The sequence below is a fragment of the Canis aureus genome, chromosome 14, assembly GCF_053574225.1.
Source record: "Canis aureus isolate CA01 chromosome 14, VMU_Caureus_v.1.0, whole genome shotgun sequence".
Lineage (NCBI taxonomy): Eukaryota > Metazoa > Chordata > Mammalia > Carnivora > Canidae > Canis > Canis aureus.
In genome coordinates, this window is record NC_135624.1 from 9,390,001 (window position 1) to 9,412,389 (window position 22,389).

Below are 22,389 nucleotides of genomic sequence, written 5' to 3' on the forward strand. Positions count from 1 at the left end.
TCAATATGTAACTTTTGCTGAAAAAGTATATTAAATAAACAAAGCCATTTTACTCATTCCACATTCTTTATTTTTCACATTTCAAGAAAACACTTGCCCGATACTTTCCTTCAAAATAATGCAATGTATATTCAAGTTTTAAGTAAAGTGATATATATAGAGAGGAAGTTTTTGGTTTTTGGCTAAATCATGTGAAGTATCTAAAATTAGGTGTGTCTGGGAATAAAATATACTTTTCAGGAATCCTCTTTAATGCAATCTTTTTTGACTAAAAAGCGGGAGGTATATGGTCACTCTGGAGCTCTTAGGCTCCAAATCATGTCCCCTAGGAGTTTTTGTTACTTTCCTAGCTCCAAAGGACTAGCAGGACATTTCAGGTATTTTTGAAACCCTGCCTAATTCAACAGCTGCCACTGGGTAAAATTATCAGTTCATTCACTCACCAAATGAATAACAGCAAAAGTCCGTTGCTTCAGTCACCAGAGAATGTGTTTCCACCATAGATAAAAGGGTAAGTATGTATTATCATTCAATAAGGTTACATTTTTAAAAGCTGAAATGCAATTAAATTAATAAGCTCAGACATGGCAATATTTGGCATTCTAGAAAGAACTATCTCTTTAAAGGTATTAGCATAAAGATAGCACATTTGTTTATTATGCTTCCAAATCAGCTCCTAGTATCTCTGCCACAGGTAACAATTGACTTTTCAGGCTTCAAGTTAATAGCCTTGTCTCTTGCTTGTAGGGATCAATATTAGTATTAATTAATCACCATTATCGGCACTAGGATCTGGTTCTATTTGTTGTTACATCAGCAAAATATCAATATAGAAAGTGGACTCTCTGATCGTCATGGCAACTTCATCTCTTGGGTCAAAGAAAGTTTATCTTATCTGTGCATAGAGAGTGGCAAACTGTTTAGGGATCTAGTTTGAACTCTAAGAACATTGATTTAGTTTTTGTTTGCGAATAGAGGCTGAATTCCAATCACAAGGGATAGGTAAGATTTAAATATTAATGCCGAGAGGCTTGTCTGAGAGGGTGTCATACCATTACTGTCAGACTGTCTGTTTGAGATGACAAAAAGGTAGAGAAGAATTGTCTAGTCAGGATTATTTAAAGCTTTAGTAATTTGTGCTTTGGCAAATACTTCTAAACATGAATATATGATAATTACCAGGTCGATTGGTTTTGGTCAAGATTTCAGATGTTAAAATAAGAGCCTGTTATTTTTTCTCTTTCATCCCTTCTTTCCTGGTCCATTACTATACTGTCCACTACCTTAAAAAAGTACTTTTGAGGACTACTTATGCCTCAGGATGGGTGTGAGATCACCAGTCGCCTGTCTGAAACCAAGAGTTTTGCTATGGATTTTCAGTTCTAAGGAAGAAATTTATCTGGGAATATTTTAATACTAGATATTCTTTGTTAGTAAGGGAAATCCTACAGCACTAAGCTAATAGGATAGATGTCTTTGAAAAATGTTTGCAAAGATAATAAAAGATCATAAGTTGCTAAAGTCAGGAAACAAAATATGTGCTGTTTTGTTGATATTATCAAAATACGGTGATCAATGAAAATGAGCATTTTCCCCCCTAAATCACATGTTGGAAATTCATCTCATTTTTCTTAAAAATTATGATAAAGAATAAAACTGGATTTAGAAATATTAGAAACAGTGCCTGCAATACTCCAGAGTAGGCACTAACTAAACTTGTAGTCACTGAATAAATAAATATGTTTGTGTAAGGGGAACCCGTATATGTCTCTCATGATTTTGGGGGCTTTAAGCAAAAATGTCAAGTGCCTGGTGCCATTATTTGTTCCAGGCATTGTCCATATAACAGCCAGAATTCAACTCTTTGTATAGTCTGCAAGGCAATGCTAATTATCATTTAATATTTCTGGTAATATTCCCATAGATGTAATACAAGGAGTATGTTCATTAGAGGCAGTAGTATGATATCTAATATTAAATAGAACATTTCATCTGGGCATCTGCCATTGACTGCTTCGTTTTTTTGTTTTGTTTTGTTTTGTTTTATTTGTGAAAGTGTTCCCCTTTGAATTGCTAGAAGTTGTTGAATAGTGTTAGTCTGAGATTTCTTGTACATGATTTGGCATATGGTAATGTCAGATTTATTACAAATAGCTATTACAAAGGTAGGTATGATATAATAGTTTATATGTAGGCTGTCACAAATATGTATAATTTTAGTGGCCTACCTGAAGGTTTATAGCACCTCACTTTTGTGTAGACAAAACATTTTAAAATTTTTGTTTAAATTTTAAAATATATCTGAAAATTATCTTTAAAGGAGAATTTAATTGAAGATATATTTAATGTTACTTTTCAGTTGATTTCCTTCTCAGAAAGACAAATTCTTTTGAGGATATAAGTTACTCTAATCTACATTTAGAAAATTGGTGAGCATCTCTTAGACACAGTAAAAGAGAATTTTCAACCGGTTGAAATACAACATTGCCAGTGAAAAATTTCTTATTAAGTGTGAGTTATTTGACATGGATTTTTCAGCCATAATCTCTAAAATTCTTAGTATAAGATTTGCAAACTGTTTAATCAGTTGAAGAATTAATTACAAAATTTAGAGTTATAGGCAAATATTTGTCCTTCATTGACTATTAACCTAGAACTTTTAACTTTAAATTTTCTTATTATATGTTCCTTTGCAATATAGAGTGATGGTGTCCCCTTTAACAAAGACTTGAATTTGCTCTGCTTTGGTATATTCTAAAGTTGTTGTGAGCCTGTAATGAACTGGGGATTAGAAGATTAAAAATAGTGAATTGGCAAGTCTTCAAGTCCAGCTGAGGGCCACATTCCTCTAAGTTTATACAAAAAGTAGCTAAACACCATATACTATTAAGTAGTTTTTAAAATAATGAAAATAATAAATAATAATAGTGAAGGATAATTAAATGCACTCAATGTTGTCCATTTCCCTCTTTTACTACATTTAGATTACCTCATTTTGGAAGAGTAGTTTTAAAGGTTTTCAGACAATTCAATGACAAGATCGGATTATTCATAATTCAGTGACAAAAATTTGTGTCACAGATTAATTTTAGCATATTTGGTATTCAAGAAAATTTTAAAATCTTTTTATTTCCTCCAATAGCTATGTAAAAGGAAAATTTTTTTCATGTTGCAAGTAGAAGCTTGCTTATTTCTCATATCTAGTGCTTACAAAATGTAAAATGCCATGCATGTACTGGTAAGCCTTCTTGCTTACTGTGTGAGCTGAGAAGTTCAAAGGCACTTGTTTTTTTAATAAACCCCTATGAATTCAGTGGGAATCTTTGGGAATGATGTGTTTCTCATTATGTACAAATTATTTTCATGGTGTGTATTCTCTTCCATGTCAAAATATATCACTGTAACACTTTGTGGTTTTTACAGCCCATGCTTATATTAAAGTATGTATTTATGTGGATTAATTCTGTGGTAAATTTTGTACTGCTTTAAAAACCTTTACAAAATATAGTTCAGTGAAGGTTTTGAGAGATGGATGGCATATTGATCGCATTGCCTATTAGTGAAAATCTTTTATTTGTTATGGAAGTTGTTTTGATTTTAGGAAAAATCTAAAAATGTAATCGCTTCTTGAGGAATAAAAAAGACAAGTTAAGCAAATAGACAGTTACTTGTGCTAGCATAGATTACTTTCAGCTGCAAAATACCTGTATAATTTGCTATTCTCAGCTTTGTGTTAAAATTATGTAACAGGTATTTATTTAGAATTTTGAAGTTTCTAATTCATAATTTATGTCACGATCATTTCCTTACCTATGTTGTGTATTCTATAGCATGTCATTAGAGCAGTGGGCCAGCTCACATGGGTTTGGCAACAGCACAGAAGGTTTAAACATTTTTTTCCCCTCTGAGACTCCATATAAATAGATAAGAAGGCTTTTAATTTTCTGAGTTATTTTTATTTGGGATAAAATTGTCTGAATTTGTATTGTGCACATTTATCAATTAGGTCTTCTTTCTCTTCTTGAAGTGACATCCCCAAATTCTCCTTTTGATAGCCTTTCTGCCTCCATTGTCCTCAAAATGACCACATTTTCCAATGACATTTGACCCATACCTAAGGACTTGCATATTTTGGATATTGGGTCTCCCACAGCCAAGAACAGACTCATTGTACAGGGGAAACTGACCAAGATGGGACATGTGTGAATCTGAAATATGCAAGAGTTCATTTGCAAATATATTAGGTAGCTGCTAAAAATATCATCCCACTTCTTAACAGTGTGCATCTTGGACAAACAGGCGCATATTTTGTCATCAAGTTGCTTAAGCTTCTGAAGTCAGGGCTACAACTGGGTCAGATGATAAGATGAGCACAACAGAGAAACGAAGAGCGCGTCTGATAAAACCTGATTGATTGATGTCTGGCTTCCCCACCATCACAGGCAGTTGACAGTTAGTTTGGGATCAGATGATTTGGCTTTTGCGATAGAAGATGGGGCCTGGTAGGCAAAGCCTGAAGGACAAAAAGGTCGGTTTCTGTGTAGTGTCAAGTAATGCCGAGCTCCCACAAGGTGGGACGTTATTAATATTTCATTCTTTCTTTTTTAGGTCCAGGCCCTAACATTTGATAGTCACTTAAAGGCATGAAGATTCAATCTACAAACAGAAATATGTGACTACCTTCCTGTTTTATTTGATTTAATGTTCTTATATTCTTTGTGTCATAAAGGGCAAGAGCATATGTTTATTTAATGATTATGTCATATTTTATATGGTAGTTTGCAATATATAATGACTTTTTACATATTTCTTGTAATTATGATCTTATAAGGTAAACTGTTCTAAAAATAATAACATAAACTGGCTGAGCTTAATATTTAAAAAATAAAGTTTATGGAGGGCCATAGGTTTCCTGAGGTAAAATTACAATGTAAATTAACCTAGAGTTATCAGTTCCAAGTGTTTTGTTATTACAGATTATGAGAAGCTTACATGAAAAAATATTCTGTTACACAATTTAGACATGTCAGAGTTTGGGAAACGTTGGCTGGCACATTGGTAGACCTTTATATTTTATAGGTTCATGATAACTGCTTGGTTGTGCTATAGTTTCTGAATTCTAATCTTGCTGGTGAGGGGATTATTAGGATGTGTCTGCGTGTTTTAATCATGGACAACCCCGAATTCTTGATGGCTATTAAAATGGCCTTAAAAACATATGCTAGCTAGTTTATATGGCTAGCACAGAACAAAATTATAGATCACTTTTCTGTTAGAGCATAATTAATAATTAGGTTAAATATTCTTAGATGAAACAAGGAAGGGAAGAAAGGAAAGAAAGAAGTACAGGAGGAAAGAAAGAAAAGAAGAAATTAAAAAAGAAAGGGAAAAAGAAAAGGAAAGAAAAGAAGGAAGGGAATTAGAGTGGGTAGTTTCAGAGTAAAATCTTTTCCAGTGTTGGCCACGAAAATTAGTACAAGTGTTACAGTATTGGAATTTGGACAGCTTGGATTTGAATTTAGATTTAGGACAATTTGATAGTCTCTAGAAATCCTTTAGGATGTATCACTTTTCTCTGAGTTTTAAGGGTCAGATCTCCAGAGGACAGTTGGGTCTCAGCTAATACTGTGGGCTTAATATCAGCAAGATGAATTCTGCAAGGTGCTGTATTGCTGATAGTACAAGTGGAATACTGTATGAAGCACGTGTGCCAAAACCTGAAGTGGTACTCATAGTAAGTGATCAGAGAAGGGGGGCTGATGGCCATTTCAGCAGTGATTAGTAATACTTCCTGGAAAGGTGCTGTAAGAAAATGACTTGGACTTTTCTACATACATTCATATTGAATGAATATCTATCTATCATCTATCTATCTATCTATCTATCTATCTATCTATCTATCTATCTATCTCTCTATCACCTTTCTTAGAAACAGTGAGGAATCATTATAGGTACACTTACAAAGATTTTTTATAGAAAAGATATTTCAGGCAGAAGCATCACACCCTTAGTGAACCTGTTCTGATGGTCGTCACATCACTAATATGAATCCAGTAGTATTACTTACTACTAATAGTAATGGTTAACACTTACTACATCAGGGAAAAGAGAACACAAGTGGATTTTTCTTGTATGATTGGTGTGTAAGTCTCTAATACATTTTTTTAACCATTCAGGTAAATCTTTCATTTTAAGAAGTGTAACAGTTGACAAATGCAAATTGGTTTGATACTATGTAGGGAGATTTTCTTTTTCCCTTGAGTATCCATGAGGCTCTCTAAAGTTTATTAACTTGCTTTTCTACTCACACACCCACACAGACGATATCATAGTTTATCTAAAACTTCCTTCTCAACGCCTTTATTCCTTCAGTTTTTTGTTTCTGTTATTCTATGTGGCTTTGAATTGCACACTTCCTTTTGCCTAGGCATAAGCTGCATTTGGAAAATATCTAATTATACATTGAGGAAAATTGGAGGTGACAAATGAAAACAATGTCAGGTCATAAAAATAATTAATATCAGCAGTTCTTATAAATGGAAAGTAACAATCAGCTATTTGGTCAGCTAGACTGCAATTTCGTGATTAGTCCTATAGCTTCAGGAATCTCATTTAAGGAAGAGTAGGAGTTTGAAGATGCAGTGGCTAGACTGATTAGTCTGACATTCACTTTGATGTTTTTTCACTGTTGGTTTGGAAGTTTTTGTTTCGAAGAAAAAACAATAAGATTTTAGGTATAGGATGTTACCAAGGAAGATCTAGTACCAGTGCTCTCTATCTCTTAGGTATTACAAGAGGTGAAATAAATGTTAGCTGCACATTGTTCTTATTATCCTAGAAAGAAAAATAATTATTATATATTAATTCAAGGCTTTCAAACCTAGGATCCATAGGCTTTGAGGAGTTTATGAATATCCATACATTTTATGCAAAATTAGAGTATTAAAGAATTTTTCTGGGAAGGGGTTTTCATGAAATATTCAAGGGGCTTCACTTTAGATGGGCTTATCAAAACTTTTAAGACCACTCTAAAGAATTTCTGTATGTGTGTCAGATGATCACTAGTTACATTTTAAAATATAACCATATAAATAGGAGTTGTATTTTTATTTGTCAAGTGATTTTTTTCAAAAATATAAAATCAGGTCTATCACTTTTATGCTCTAAATCCTTCGCCAGTGGATGTCCTTTGCAATTAATTCTTGAACTTTTTGTTATGACCTCCCACATCTTCCCTGTTCCGTTCCTTGCCTTCCTGTCTCATCTGATTACCAAATATACCATCATCATGTGCCAGTTCCCTTCCCAATCCTTGTCCTGACTGATCCCCCCAATCACCTGCATTTACCACATTCTGTTTTTACTGGTCTTCTTTCTCTTCCTTGAACGTGCCAAGCTGCTTTTCTTCCTGCGGTGTTATTTCCCTAGATTTTTTATATTGCTGACTCCTTCTTATCACCCTGCACTTCCTTCACATGTAACTCTTCAGGAAGGCCTTCCTTAACCCCTTATGGAGAGTTTTCTGGCCCCCCTACATGCCTAGTTTGCTCTCTAGCCCATTACCCTTTTATTTTCATTACACCAATGGTTATCTGAAATTATCTCCTTTATTTGTTGGTATGTTTATCTGTTTAATAGATAATTTATCACTAGATTCTAAACTCAATGGCTGTGGGATCTGGTTATGTTTCCTTATGCATCTCCAGTTGCTAGAAGATTACCTGGCGTATCGCAAACGCTCAAAGAATATTGGCTGAATGAATGAATGGACAGTTTGTAAAAATCCACATCATTTCCCGTGGCGTATCTTTTAGCAAAGCTGGTTTTGCAGTTGTTCTACCCAAGAAAAAAAAAAAAAAGTTACCCACATGCTTTAAATTAACTCCTGTTTTTCACTTAGCAGTCATTAAATGGACATATATCAAGTATCAGTTTTTGTACTGTGTTAAACCCTGGAGAAGGGAGAATACGAAAGTGAATAAACTGTAGTCTTTCCCCTCTGGTAGCACACTAGATAAGGAAGGAGAAAGTCATGATTGCTGTACACTACGATATATTCACAATAGATGGAAGTACGAGGTGTTGTGGCACCAAAATGCCCAGGCAAGTTCGGAGAAGCCTCTAGAATGAAGTCTTTCATAATCTGGATCTTGAAGGATGAGCAGGAGATCCAGTAATGATGAGGGGAATTTCATCTTGGCTGAAATCAACAGCTTGGCAGATAGCAGAAGGGCATTGAAGAAGATGATAATTTCAAGGTCCAGTGAAGAATTGTGATCAAAGATGTGTCTACATGGAAAAGAAGGGCAGAGAATGCAGCTTGAAAGCTAACTTGGAACCACATTTTTAAAGGGTTTTTGTGTGCCATGTTAAAGAACTTGAATGTATCCTTTAGGTAATTGATGGTCAGTGCAGATTTTGAAAAATAGAGCCTGCTTAGTGTATTTTGAATGTGCTTGATAATTACATGGCTGTATCTAATTGTCATTTGGTAATAGGTGAGGACAAGAAGCCTGTGAGCTGACAGTGGGTTTTAGTCGCCTTTCATTTTGCTAAATTTAACAATTATTGTTATCTCACATTCAACTTTAGTCCTTCTGTGCTACCCTCTAACTTTTAGATGTAGATTTAATAACAGCATTGACATGGACACTAAAACCATCACTCAGTGCTTTCAATAGTTGAGTAGAAATATTTTATTGAGGCGAGACAACACATGGAAAAATAAATGAACAGAACAATATCTTTTTAATTGAATCTGTTTGTGCTTGTGAGATTGTCTTTGGTAGTAGGTTTCCATTCATTCATATGCATTAGCCTACTTTTATAACTGAATATCTAGAAGGATAAATTTACTTTCAATAGTAAGTGGGCAGAGTAATTTTTACTAGGATTGCCAATTGTTGCAACCTCTTTGAAAGACAATGTGGCACTTCATAGCAATTACAATTGTACATATACTCTTGGACCCAGTGATTTCACATATTCCATGGAAACTCTCATGTGTATGCTGGCTACAGCATAGTTTGTAACAGCAAACATTAGGAATTACTTAAATGTCCATTGATAGGGAATAGGTTAAGTAAAATTATGGTATAACCATCATTGTAGTTTATGTATTATAAAGGATGGGGCCAGATGTGTCCATGTTGATATGGAAGCATCTCAAAGACTTATGAAATAAAAAACAATAATAAATAAAACCAATCAATCAGTCAGTATTGGTGTCTCCTTACTTGTTAAAAATGAAAGAATGAATGGATAGATATATATATTTGTATTTTGTCATGAAAACATCTGAAAATTATGAGAAATTATTAATGATGCTTTTCTTTGGGAATTGGGACTGGGAGTTTGGAGTAGGGCATGGATTCCCTTTCCACTGTGTGCCTTTTGATAGTTTTTACTTTTTTAACCAACTAGAATTTTAACCAGTTATAAATTAATGTCATTAATGAAAATTAACACAAGAGTAAAAGGTATCCATTGGAAGATGCATATATGATTTTCACTACCAGTGAAAGCCACTACCAGTACTGGTACTAATAAATCCTTTATGGGGAAGAGGGAGAGGGAATCAAGTGTATATTGCCACTATAATTAAGTATTAAATGGTTCATGTTCCCCTCAGTTATGTAATTGGGAGGGTAGAGATACTGTTGGGGGTTGGGAAGAAAGAATAGGAAATGGATAAAAATATTTGATACAATGTTTCAATATCTGTCTAATTCAGACATTACTGTGAGGGAGAATGGCTATAATGATAAATTTTTCTATAGTTCTTATTAAGCTTAATATGAGAATATACCAAAAGTGAGCACTCCAGTGAAGATTAAGCTCTGTTTTACTTTAGAGAAGGAGAGCACAGAGAAAAAGATTCTAAATACATTTCCTTTTAAAGTATAGTATTTCTCTCTTCTCAGCATAGGTCATGGCTATGTTATTAACCTCAGATTAATAGTGTATGATACTTTGGTTTTAGATAAAAGATCTATTCTTTAAAATTTGATGTACTATTATAGGCTCTGTTTCACAAAAAGAAGTTTATCCCCATGACATTGTTTTTCTGAGTTCAGAAATTTTGTCCTGCTCTGCTTAGAACTGTTCATTTTTAACCCATATTCAGTGTTTCACGTTTGGAATGATATTAAAATGCCTATTATTTTTCTCCAGATTATTATATGCAGATGTATTTTGGTTCTGGACCACATACATTGCTTCTTTTTGCACCTTATTAATGATTCTGCGTCCTTGAGAATCTTCCAAGCTGTCACATGTATTATTGTAGGAAGCAGCAACAGCAGCAAAAGCAGGAGCTGAACCAGTTCATGGTATAGGCTAAATCTTCAAGTTTCAGTTGGATTTAAGGATGCCTTGAAAACATACACGAAGGTCTTAATTCATAAATGCCACCATAAATTTCCTCTGATAATTATTATAGAAAGGAAAAAGAAATAAACGATGTTGAATTTTTGTCAAATAATTTCAAAAAGGTGGGCATAAAGTTGGAATAGAAGTAACATATACAGTTGAAAGAAATTATAATTTGAACACAAAAGAAATATTTGTTTTTCTTATTTGAAGGAACCTAAAGCCTAGAAAAGTTAATACATCCTTCTAAGTTTGTTTTTACCTGTTAGAGTCTTCTACTATTCTCCGCCTTGTTAGCGCATATGACCAAAAGATCAGTTTCATTCATTTTATTCTTATGAATTCCGAAAAAACCTAGGGAGACCTGAAGATTTTATTGTATTTTTATATTTTACATTCTTAGTTTGGACAGTGGTACTACCAGGATGCATGGTCAAAAGGAGATAAATTCATCTAATCAGTGGCTTTATGCAATGACTGTATGCAAGTCAGAGAATTTGTTTGGAAAAAAAATTTTTTTTGATTTGGCTTCTTGAGGCTTCTTGTCATCAAGAATTCTGTTCCTAAAGATCTAGAGAAGTATCAGAGGAAAACAGACCCAAAGTGGATCCAGCCCCCTGCTTCCCTGTGGCCTGCTGATGTCCCAGCCATCAAGTGTTGAAAAGCCACAAGTGGTTTTCATGATGATAAAGTTAGTGGTTGGTACTAAAAATAGGCTCAGAGCAAGGCCCAGTAGAAGTTATTGAAGATGATCTGGTTAAAACTACCTCTGCCTGTAAGATCATACAACATTTCTAAAATGACTGATTTCTAAAGCGAAAAGTCATTAGAATTATTTTATTAATAATGTTATTAATTTTGTTATTAGGATCCATTTTCAAAATCAGGTGGAAGACTACATGCAGTGTATCCTGATCAAATGGCAGGCCACTTCTCCACAGCCACCCTGTGGAACTGTGTTAGCCTATAGGACTGAAAATTCTAAAAAATAACTTTCCAAGCTAATCTACTTGAAAATGAGAGTGTAGGTAAACTTACCTATTAACTTTGAGACAATGAAATAGCTGCCTGTGGAATAGTACTTGAAAGGATGTAAGGCAGAAAGCCACATATTAACCTTCTTATTTAGAAGTGGATTGATGTATCCAGCCACTCATTAGAGAGGGGGGTGTTTATGGTATTTTGATTAAGAACTTTGGAGGCTTGTATCAGGGTTCCAATGCCAGCTCTGCTACTTCCTTGTTACATGTCCTTGAGCAAGTTACTTGTCCTGTGACGTAGTTTCCTCTATTTATTGAAAAGAGGTAACTAAAGAAACTGTTACAATGGGTTAATTTGCATTTTATCAATTAATGCATGCTAAGAGTTTATAACAGTACCAGACATATGCTAGTAAAACATTTTTTTATTATTGGCATTTTTGAGGTCAAATCATGAAAATAAATTGTTCTCTTATAGGAAAAAATATCCCCAGGCATCTAAAATATAAACTTGAAGGTCTTTGGTTTGCATATCTTAATAGGTGAATATTTAAATGCAGTATTTTCTTTTTGTAAATCATGTTCTTACTTGGAATAAAAAGATAGATCTTGTTGAATATCTTAAATAATTGAATTTTTTTGCTCTGACAGCTCTAAAATAGTTTTTTAAGTTTTCTTCTGAAGGAAGAAAATGTTTCAAGCTTCACTGGGAAATGCCGCATAAAATATATTGGTAGTAAAATGTAATCTATTTATCACACATATATAGCTATAAACCAGTAAATGTTTTTAAAATTTATGAAATCTGTTACAGACCATTTTGTCTAATTTTCTGGTATTAAATAACATGAAGTACCTTGAGTATCATAATATTACTAGAAAATGTGAGTGGTAAGGTTTTCTTTCTTCACCCTCCAGACAGTTCTGGAGTTAATACACAAAACTTCATTTAGAAAGAACCTGAGTGGAGTATCTGAAAAGGTCATTGAAGAACCAATTGGTTAAAATGCATTTGGATGACCTGAACTCATAGTTGTTATGTCTCTAAATCCCAGACATACTTTATTAGGACAATCCAGCTGGTTTGCTATTTCTATCTCCTCATTATCAACACGTTATGGTATGGCCTCTTCCCTCTCTCTTCCAACGCCAAGAATTTGGCAGGGACACCATGCTAGCAACTCAGAGACAGGGGGTTGGGGGTGGGGAAGAACAACAGCTTCAGGCTGCTGCAACGGTAGGAAAATGTTTTGTCTAAACATTTTGCCACTGGGTTAAGGTTGATAATGAACATTTGTAGACTCTACTTGAAGAATTTGAAGAAATAATAAAATTTCAGTAGTTTCTGGAAATAGTCTTAAGAAAAATTATATTCATGCTGGTCTATACTTCCCTATATATATAGAATATGTAAATCTCAAAGCTCCAAATTCTTTGCCTTTCTCCTTTTTCCCAGTCATGCTAATATTACAGAAGCTTAAGAAAGTGAGGAAAAAAAAAGATTTTGCCTCTAGGTCTTATTTCATAGTTTGCCTGATGAAAACCAACTTAATAACTGAATATCATGGCACATTTTATTATTACATGAGTGACTACTAAATAGACTAAAGTAGAACCTCTTCTAATATATCACAGTGTAGAGAAAACAGACATGTAAATCTGTTTTTGGTTATGGTTCAGTTTTGTTTAAAATTAAAATGAAAGGCAATCACCTTAAGAACTCCTTTGACAATTTCATAGGATTTCATATTTTGTATTAGTAAAGCTCCTTGAAATTTATCTTAGGACTTTCACAAAAATATGGATTATCCATTTTATAATGGTTATACACATGATCTTTTCTTGTATGGATATATATGCAACTTTGCGTGTTATGTATATTATTCTTATAGATCTTCTTTTCTATAAAGAACTCTCTTCAAATTGTCCTACTGACATTCATTGGAATGACTTCATAAAATATTTTCTGTACTTTGATAGAATGTTTTAAAAATCATCTCAAATTAAAATTATTTATTTCCTTTTCAGCAAACATGAATTATGCTATCAGAGCAACCTGAAGGTATTTTTTTCATGATATTCTATGTTACTATAAAATATTAGATTTTAATAAATAAAGGGTCATTTTGCCTGTACATAGTAATATTTATGATAAAGCAAATAGATTATGATCTTTTTTTCCACTTAAGAAGCAACTACAGAAGGAAATATTTCATTCACATATATATTACTTATATAACTTAAAATTTCTTTATTTGATTCTTAGATATATCCTATACATAACTCAGACATCTGAATGATGGCAAGTATAATGTTATCAATATCAATAGAAACTCAGTAATTTAGAAATAGATACCCAGAGTAATTTTTTAAATAATGTTCTTTCCCCATTGGCAAAATAGATTACTTTATGTTTCTTATTTAATTTTATTTTATCTTTCTTAACTTATTCTAAAGGTCAGTCATGGGTTTTCATGTTTTAAAAATATTTAAGTTAAATAATAATAATAAAGTGGGACTTTAGTAATCTGAAAAAAGGATAAACCTATGAGAGAGGGAATATATATCCCATACTTTTATTAGAGCAAAAAAAAAAAAATGTAATCTCTTGTTATTCTGTAGTCCAGAATTGTGCCCATCAGTATGGAAGTGAGTAAAAGACTCAACTTCTTTCTAAAATCTTGATTCCTTGAAGTTTTCATCACCCTAGGAAAAAATGGAATAGGAGTGTGTATGAACTTGCATGCATCTTATTTTATTATTGTAGTAACACTTACTGAATATGTTGATAGGACATTGAAATGTACTGTGGGAAGAAAAAGAAGAATGTAAATTAAAGGAGAAATAGTTTATTCACAAATTAAAGAAAATGTTCCCCTGGGTGTCTCCTTAATTGATGAAGAGCAAATAATAAGTAGGGTACAGTTAACTAGACAAGCAGAGAGGGCCAGGCATATCTCTCAGGACTGAGGTTAGAACCTCAGGCTTTCTAAGTATGAGGGATTTGTAAATTAAGCTACTCTGTTACTGTCAGAATTAATATGTGGATAAAAATCTGTGTTTTCAAGGCTCTTACAGCATTTTTTTGTGTCCCTTCTTTATTTTTAAAAGTAGTTTTATGTTATTTTTGTACTATTAACATTCTACACTTATGACATTTCTGCCCTCTCACTACCGACACTGAACAATAGAACTACTTCAATTAAGAAACAGAACATCAGCCCCTGGCATCTTATTCTGTTGTTCCATCTTTTTTGCTAGGGAGAATTCATTTGTTTCTTAATTAAGAAAAACACCAATAGCATGAAAAATCTGCTTATGGTACCTGAATGGTAATTAGGCAAAAGGTAAAAAAGAAACATGCACATACATTCCAATAGCAGCCAAAATGAACTTGAGCTGATAAAAATGAACTAAACTACCCTTGCATAAATGGAGGCTGAGAGAAGTGTACAGTCATTATGGCTAAGACAATATGCAAACTATCTTCAAAGAAATCAAATTGCTAGAGTGTTTTCATTTGCATGTATTAACTATTAACATAATGAGGAGAAGTGACATTGGACCCGGATTGTGTGTCTGTTCGGATTGATAACTCTACTGCATCTGCAAACAGACGCCCAAAAATCATGCTAGTAGTTAGATCAGAGTTGAACTCTGCAAAGTGGGCTAAAATGAAATCTAGAGCTTGAGGTACCTGCTGAGTTACTGAATGGTTGACATCTCTTTCATTCACATTCTGGGTCATTTTCTCTTTCTGTTTCTGTCTGTCTGTCTCTCTCCCATCCCTACCCCCACCCCTGCGCCTTTATTTATTTTCCAAAACCAATAATAACATTTCAGTGTAAATTCTCATTTGAGATATATTGGTTTTTCCCAGCACAACTTTTCACTAACAACAGATGTTACAAAGGGGATCTTAAAGGACCACAGGGTTAACTTAAGATCTGTTACAGTATTTGGAAATTTAGGTTTTTTGTTTATTTATTCCCAGCAAATATAAATCTAGGAAGAAAGGAAATTGCCATATATTGAGCTCCTCTTACATACCATGCTTTGTACAAAGAGTTTTTTCTTAGAAAAGTGGAAAGAGTCATTGAGAATCACGATGAAGGAGATGTGGCAGTGAAAGACTTCTCTAGCCTTTTAGGTAACCTTAAGAACAATCCCTGAACTTCTGTGTCTTAATTCATTCTCATCTGTGAAATGGGGTGATGTGACTATGCTAATCTAAAAACCTTTGAGGCCAGTAGGTAATTTCAGTGTTTTAAAAAGCTCAAGAGAAGTTGAGCGGTCATCACTCAGAAACTTGTCCAGAGCAACTAATGTGGTTTATTTCCTGTGAGTCATGGGATTTATCACATAGTAGGATGGCATTTTCTAATCCACGTTGATGAGAAACTCTAACAACTATATAAGTCTTTGAGTAGGTTTAAGAAGACAAAGCCAAAATATATTTCTTGATTTTAGAATTTGTATTTTGATATTCCTCAAGTCAGAACATAGCTTGCTTTAAAAATGAATAAATCCATTTAATGTTAGAATTTTTCTTCTTCTGAATAAGTTACCGTTGTGTCTTACAAATGATGGAGGCTGCTAATTAAGAAATTCTGTATCATTTCTTTTCTACAATTTTGTTTATTCTATCAACAAATATATATTGTGATCTTTCTCTGAGTCTTATAGGCACTGTTCTATGAATAGAGGTCAGTAGTGCCCTAGGAAGGTAAGTTCTCTGCTCTCCTAGAGTTTATATCCTGAAGGTGGGCAACAGGCAATAAAAACAGTGATTCAGTTGTGCACAACGTAATTTTAGATTGAGATAAGTGTATGCAGAAAACCAAATAGGGTCATGTGACTGAGAGTGACTGTTGGGATCCTTAAATGATCTGTTAGTCAAAAATTGCCTGGAGTACAAAACTTGTTGCTATTGTTGAGGAGCAAGAAAATTAATCTTTCCTTGTAAATTGTTGGGACCCACTTTTAAGGGTGAGGGGACAGTTATCTCCTGGAGACTGTTAATCACCCCAAGCCCCAACAGACCAACTGAAAGCTATTACCCTTCTGAAGAGTTTGGTTGCCAGAAGAACACCCTGGGAACCATTAGATTTTATTTAACAAAGTTTTGAGGAGAAATGTGTCAGAAATGGAGTTAGATTCTAGGGCTAACATATTACTAAGGCAGACACAGGCCACACCCTCATAAGGCTTTTATTCTAGGAGAGATAGTGGATTCAGGAACCTCAGTTCAATGCCTTAGGATTTTTCAGACACATTGTTTATTTATGTGATATTTAAATGAATATTTTCAACAAATGGGGAATAATCAATCCCATTATAATTACATAATACTGTCAATATTATGGGAGGTAGTTTCTATTATAATATATGAGTATATGTGACATTAACACAATTGATATGTCCTCATTTTATGTATATACATATATACATATACATATACATATACATATATATATATATATATATATATATATATATATATATATATCTTTTTTTTTTTCCTCTGAATGGGTACTTGTAACTGATTAGATGAAGTGGTAATCTAATCCTTGGAAATTTTGTTACTGACCATTATCAGTACAGTTGGAGTACCAGCTGTGAATTTTTTAGGTTTGAAGCCATGTTAATTCCACTTTAATTCTGTTTTGCAAAACATGCATCACTGCTTAATATAAATGGATGTGTGTGACCTCAGAACCCTGTAGAGATGCTTGGGAGCTCTTTGGGACCAGTAAACATTGGGACCATTTTGAAGCATTACACTCTTGTATTCCAGGCAAAAGATTCATTAGGTGTTTGGGGGAAGAATTTCTTTACTGGTTTTTCAACTGGAGATGGCATAGTGAAATGGCCCAGGCATTTGCCATTGTCAGTAGATGAATTCCTCTGCTCACGGAGAACATGGGAGAAAACCTCCAACCTATGGATGCATGAAGAATTTTATGCTTCTGAAGATTTCAAATAAACATCTTCTCGGATAGGAATAGATGAGTTGAGAGTACTCTTTGAAGACATCTCCATACTTAATGATACCTTATTGTCTGTTTTCATGAATATGCAGATTATAAAGAAATCTGTTTCATATTTAAGTGGTAACTTAACCTTTCTGCCACATATATTTATTATAATGTCAAAATCTCCTTTGAGAAAGTCAACTTGACGATCTATGTTGAATCATTCATTCAGATTCAGCCTAAAGAGGTTAAGAGGTGGGAGCAGGTATTGTCATATTCTCTTAGACATTACCTAAGGATTAGGAAGCACAGTTGTTCCAGGAGACCTAAAGAAAGTCAGATACACAGAAAGCCACACGGAAAAGTCTGAAGAATTCCTTATGGAGAAATAGAAGTTCTTCTTATTCTATCTTATATTTACTTCAAACTCACAACAAAAATCCCTTAAACACCTCCCTCCTCAAAGGACTTGTTTTCTCTTTATCAGTTGCAGTTGTGTTGATTCTATTTGAGAGGGAAACAACCAATTCAGAGTCATTGTTATAAATAAAAGTTATTTATGGGGATCCCTGGGTGGCGCTGCGGTTTGGCGCCTGCCTTTGGCCCAGGGCGCGATTCTGGAGACCCAGGATCGAATCCCACATCGGGCTCCCGGTGCATGGAGCCTGCTTCTCCCTCTGCCTATGTCTCTGCCTCTCTCTCTCTCTCTCTGTGACTATCATAAATAAATAAAAATTAAAAAAAATTTATAAACATTATTTATGGGCACCCCCGGTGGCGCAGCGGTTTAGCGCCGCCTGCAGCCCAGGGTGTGATCTTGGAGACCCGGGATCGAATCCCACGTCGGGCTCCCCGCATGGAGCCTGCTTCTCTCTCTGCCTGTGTCTCTGCCTCTCTTTCGCTTTCTCTGAATAAATAAATAAATCTTTTTAAAAAATAAACATTGTTTATTTTTCTGGATATGAAAACTGTACCTGTGGAATAATATATCTTGGGGTTTCATACTAATCTCTACCAGTGCCTCTCCTGCCTAAACTGCTGGGAATGGTACATGAACCAATAAAAATATATCCCTGGTCTTCTAGAAACAGACTCAAGTGCTGAAGATGGAGAGGAACAGACTTAATACATGCCCCAAATTTTTGAATTATTTCTTTTAATGGGTTTCACTGTGTCTCTTAATGGAAGCATCAGCTTTCAGAACGATGCAGGCTGGGATGATTTCTAAAACTGATGGTGACATGTGATAACATCCTGAATTTTGGTTAAAAAAAAGGCAACTGTAGAAATACAGAACAAGAAGAGGGAACCGTATATGCTACCAAAATTAAAATTTCAGAGATATTTCAGTTAATTGTGCATCTTTACTGGGAGTCTGGAATGATTCCACAATGTTCAGTATTTAATGAGGAGTCCTGCTATGCTTTGTCCTGGTCGGTCAAGTTTAGGGTATTCTATTCAATGTTCTTGCTCTTCTTAAAACTCAACTGTCTGGAGGATGGTTAACAGCCAGGCAGTAGCTGAAAGAATTGGAGATATTTAATAGGAAAAGAAAATTATAGGTTTCATTGGAGAACTCTATTCAGATAATTGAGGAACTCAGGTAGAAAAGGAATTAGCTTTCTCTGTAGCTCAGAAGAAATCATTTCCAAGGGCATTCTGGGTCTGCATTCTACATACCAAGGGCAGATTTGGGTTCAGCATCAGTAGAGCCGTTAGAACTGTTCAAAATAGGATCGCCTTCATTGTAGGGTAGATACCTACTTGTCTCTGGAAGAAAGCAAGTAAGGGTTTGCCTGGATAATCACTTGCTAGATTTATTATTTAATAGATATTTGGAAGGTAGAGAGAGTGATGGGGAATAAGGAGTTAAGGGGCAAAGCAGGAGTAGATTCTTGGGTGATTCCATGTTTTAGATGGCCCGTAGAGTATTTTGAGTCTCTAAGGTCAATTCTAAAAGCATTTCATTGGTATCTATCAATGAAAGTCCTCATTACCATTGTTATATTACCAGTAGCAGTCAACTCTTATGGAATCTAGACAAGCTCAAGGTATAAGGACCCTGGCTAGCTCAGGCCCTTTTTAAAGCTTTGTAAGGGGCTCAAGGGCTCAAGCAGTGTGTTCAGGTGGTCTAATGTTTTTTATGAAAATTTCAAAACCAAGTTATTTTAACTATAATTGATTAAGACTGCTAAATCATTCCTCTTTAACTTTCTCTCTGTCATACTTTGAAACAGTGGCAGGCATAATTGGGATCACGGAAAGGAGAAGTTGAGCTGGAAAAATAATTGTATATTTTTAACATTTGCGGTTTATAAGATTTCTCTTTCTAAATAAATATTTACTTTCATACGCATTTGTATTTCAATTTTGTATTCTCTTACAGAGGACCCCCACCCCCAATTGTATAAGCTTCAGATCTTTCAGTACCTGGATCTGTTTTCTTTGCCACTTCAGTATGTGATGTAATTCTAAGTGCCACAAACAGAAAGACGCATAAGCCATTGTCCTTTATACTAAGTTATAAACAAGTTATGTAGTGAAGGAATGTGATGATTTCATGATTGGGTCAATGATCTATTTGAAGAAATAATTAATGCTGATATAAAATATGTTTTTTTACAACTATACATGCATGGACATTTTTATTATTAAATAAGAAATTATTAATTTAAACAAAGACCAGCAGTGCCTGTTATCCCTCAAATCTTAGAAAATTGTATTGCAATCTAATATATGTGTATGTTATTCTTATGGCAAAGGCAAAGGGTTATGTTATTGTGTGCATCTCATTGCTTAGGGAACTAAGGTATGTATCAAGACTGTTTTTATGCTTTAGGGAAAAAAAATCACTTTGGCATCAAATCAAGTGAAGGCAGCTGACAAATACTAAGGATCTCTAAGAAAGAGTTTTTCCTCTATCTTAATTGATAATAATAGGTTACCAAACATTATGCTTTCAGGCAACCTGGAGCTTTTTCTGTAACTTTTACAAACGTCTCTGTGCTCTGCATCTTTTTTCCAAAGTTCAGTTTTATTCCTGTTTCTATCTTCTGTGCTGATAACTGCAACTTTTTGGGGTCCTTCTTTTCAAAACAGTTCTGTGATTTCAAAGATGACATAGTCAGATGTGCTGTGACTGAATTCCCATACAAAGTAGCATTATTTCTTCTATCAAGGGAAGCTCATGCTTCCTGAAGGGTATGGAAGCTTCTCCAAGTGCTTGGCTAGCTAGCAGGCGATCTTTTCATATCTTCTACCAAGCAGACTGGCTCAGTGGGAAAAAATGCTATCCAACGTGTCCAAACTCAACTGGTGTGCAAAAAAAAAAAAAAAAAAAAAAAAAGGATCAAATTTCATTCTCTTTGTGTGTCCTGTTGTCAAGATTGGTTTAATAGAGAGATTGGAAATGCAATGTTCTGTTATAACATTGTTATTAATAACTCCAGAATAAACTCTATATGTAGTACATATACTTATTTCAAACTCCCAAGTGGGATTTGATGATTCCATCATTTTCTAGAGTGTACTGTTACCTTTTTAAATTTCTATTTAAAAATCAATTTTAAGTTTATGACTATTTCTAAGTAGTTGATTTCTTCTGATTTTAGTGTTTAACTACAATACACCCCAAATTGGCAAATATTTGAAAGATTTCTCTTCAAAAAGAAAAGAAAACAGACATTAAGTATTGTCATGATATAGATTTTCTAGTAGGTAAGTGGATAGATTTAGTTCTTGGCATGCTTGCTTTAAGTGTTACATACAGAGTTAAACTTAATGGGAGGGACATACAAAACCACTTCCTTTCTTCAGTATATCCTTGAGAGTCAGTGATATGAAGTTATGATAAATATAAATGTGTCTTACCTATTACTTCTGGAGAAGGGAGGAAAACTTTTGAGAGTCTACCTAATATAATAGGCATAACACATAATACTTGTTAGGCATTTTATATACTCTTAATTTAATTTCTATTTCATATAGGGCAAGCATAATTGACCACATTTTAGAGACCTTGTTTAGGGTGACTGCAATTGACAAATCCAATGTTTGGACCAGGTTTGGGGGACTCTTCGTAATCTCATTTTATCAGTGGAAAGGATTTTGCTGCAAAATGGAAGAATCCAGTAATGAATGCAACATAAGGAATTTCTGGAGGCGATTGATATGTCTGTCATCTTGATTGTGATGGTTTCCACAGGTGTATGCATACATCCAAACTCATCAAATTACATACATTAAATATCTGTCACTTTTTATATATTGATTTTACATCAGCAAAGCTGTTTTAAAAATATGTGCACAGACATATCCAGGGGACATTTTATTATAAAATCAGAAAAAAATAAGATAGACTGATTTAAAAAAGAGATGTGATCATGTAGGTGAAAATGCCTTTTAATAGATCTGGCACATAAACACCTGGCAAAGATTAGTCAGTTTTGAACCAGATGCAACTCTATATATAATACAGAATGAACTGTCAGGAGAGGAGTGTCATACAACATTAAAAAAGGAGCTTTGGAGGTTAATCTGGGCCTTTTGTTCACTTTTTTTGAGAAAGTATGTTTTTGAAAACTTTAGACAATTTTAGGTGATACAAGCCCCCCCCCCCCCCCCCCCGGGAACTCTTACGCATCAGAAAGAAAAACTTATTGAAAGCCTCTTACGTATACCTTTTCAAGAAAGTATTCAATCTAAGTGTGATTATTCTTTTTTTTTTTTTTTTAAGATTTATTTATTTTAGAGAGAGAGAAAAAGAGGTGAGGAGAGGAAGAGAGAGTCCCAAGCAGACTTGGCGCTGAGCGCAGAGCCAAATGCAGGGCTCAATCGCACGACCCTGAGATCACTACCTGAGCCAAAACCAAGAGTGGGATGCTTAACCAACTGTGCCACGTAGGTGCCCCTGATTATTCTTTTAACATTAAAATTTCAATTTACTGGTCATGAATCAAAAGCCTATATTGAACATAAAATTTGTAGTCATTGACGTCAGTAAAAACCTATTTTCTCAAAGCTTGTGAGATTTAGCTTAGGGTTTTTTTAAAGTTTAAAAAAAA

At 34.2% G+C, this 22,389-nt stretch overlaps 1 protein-coding gene across 5 annotated transcripts in view; it reads left to right on the plus strand.

Moving 5' to 3' along the window:
* Positions 1-22,389, plus strand: part of ZFPM2 (zinc finger protein, FOG family member 2) — a 457,064-nt gene that overhangs the window by 6,336 nt on the left and 428,339 nt on the right. Inside the window, exon 1 of one of the 5 annotated variants that reach the window (XM_077846932.1) lies at positions 13,377-13,413. The exons of the other annotated variants lie outside the window; for them this stretch is intronic. Within the exon in view, the coding sequence (XP_077703058.1) occupies positions 13,392-13,413 (22 nt within the window). The 5' untranslated portion in view covers positions 13,377-13,391. Of the gene's footprint in view, positions 1-13,376; positions 13,414-22,389 lie in introns of those variants that run through there. 5 annotated transcript variants of the gene reach the window in all.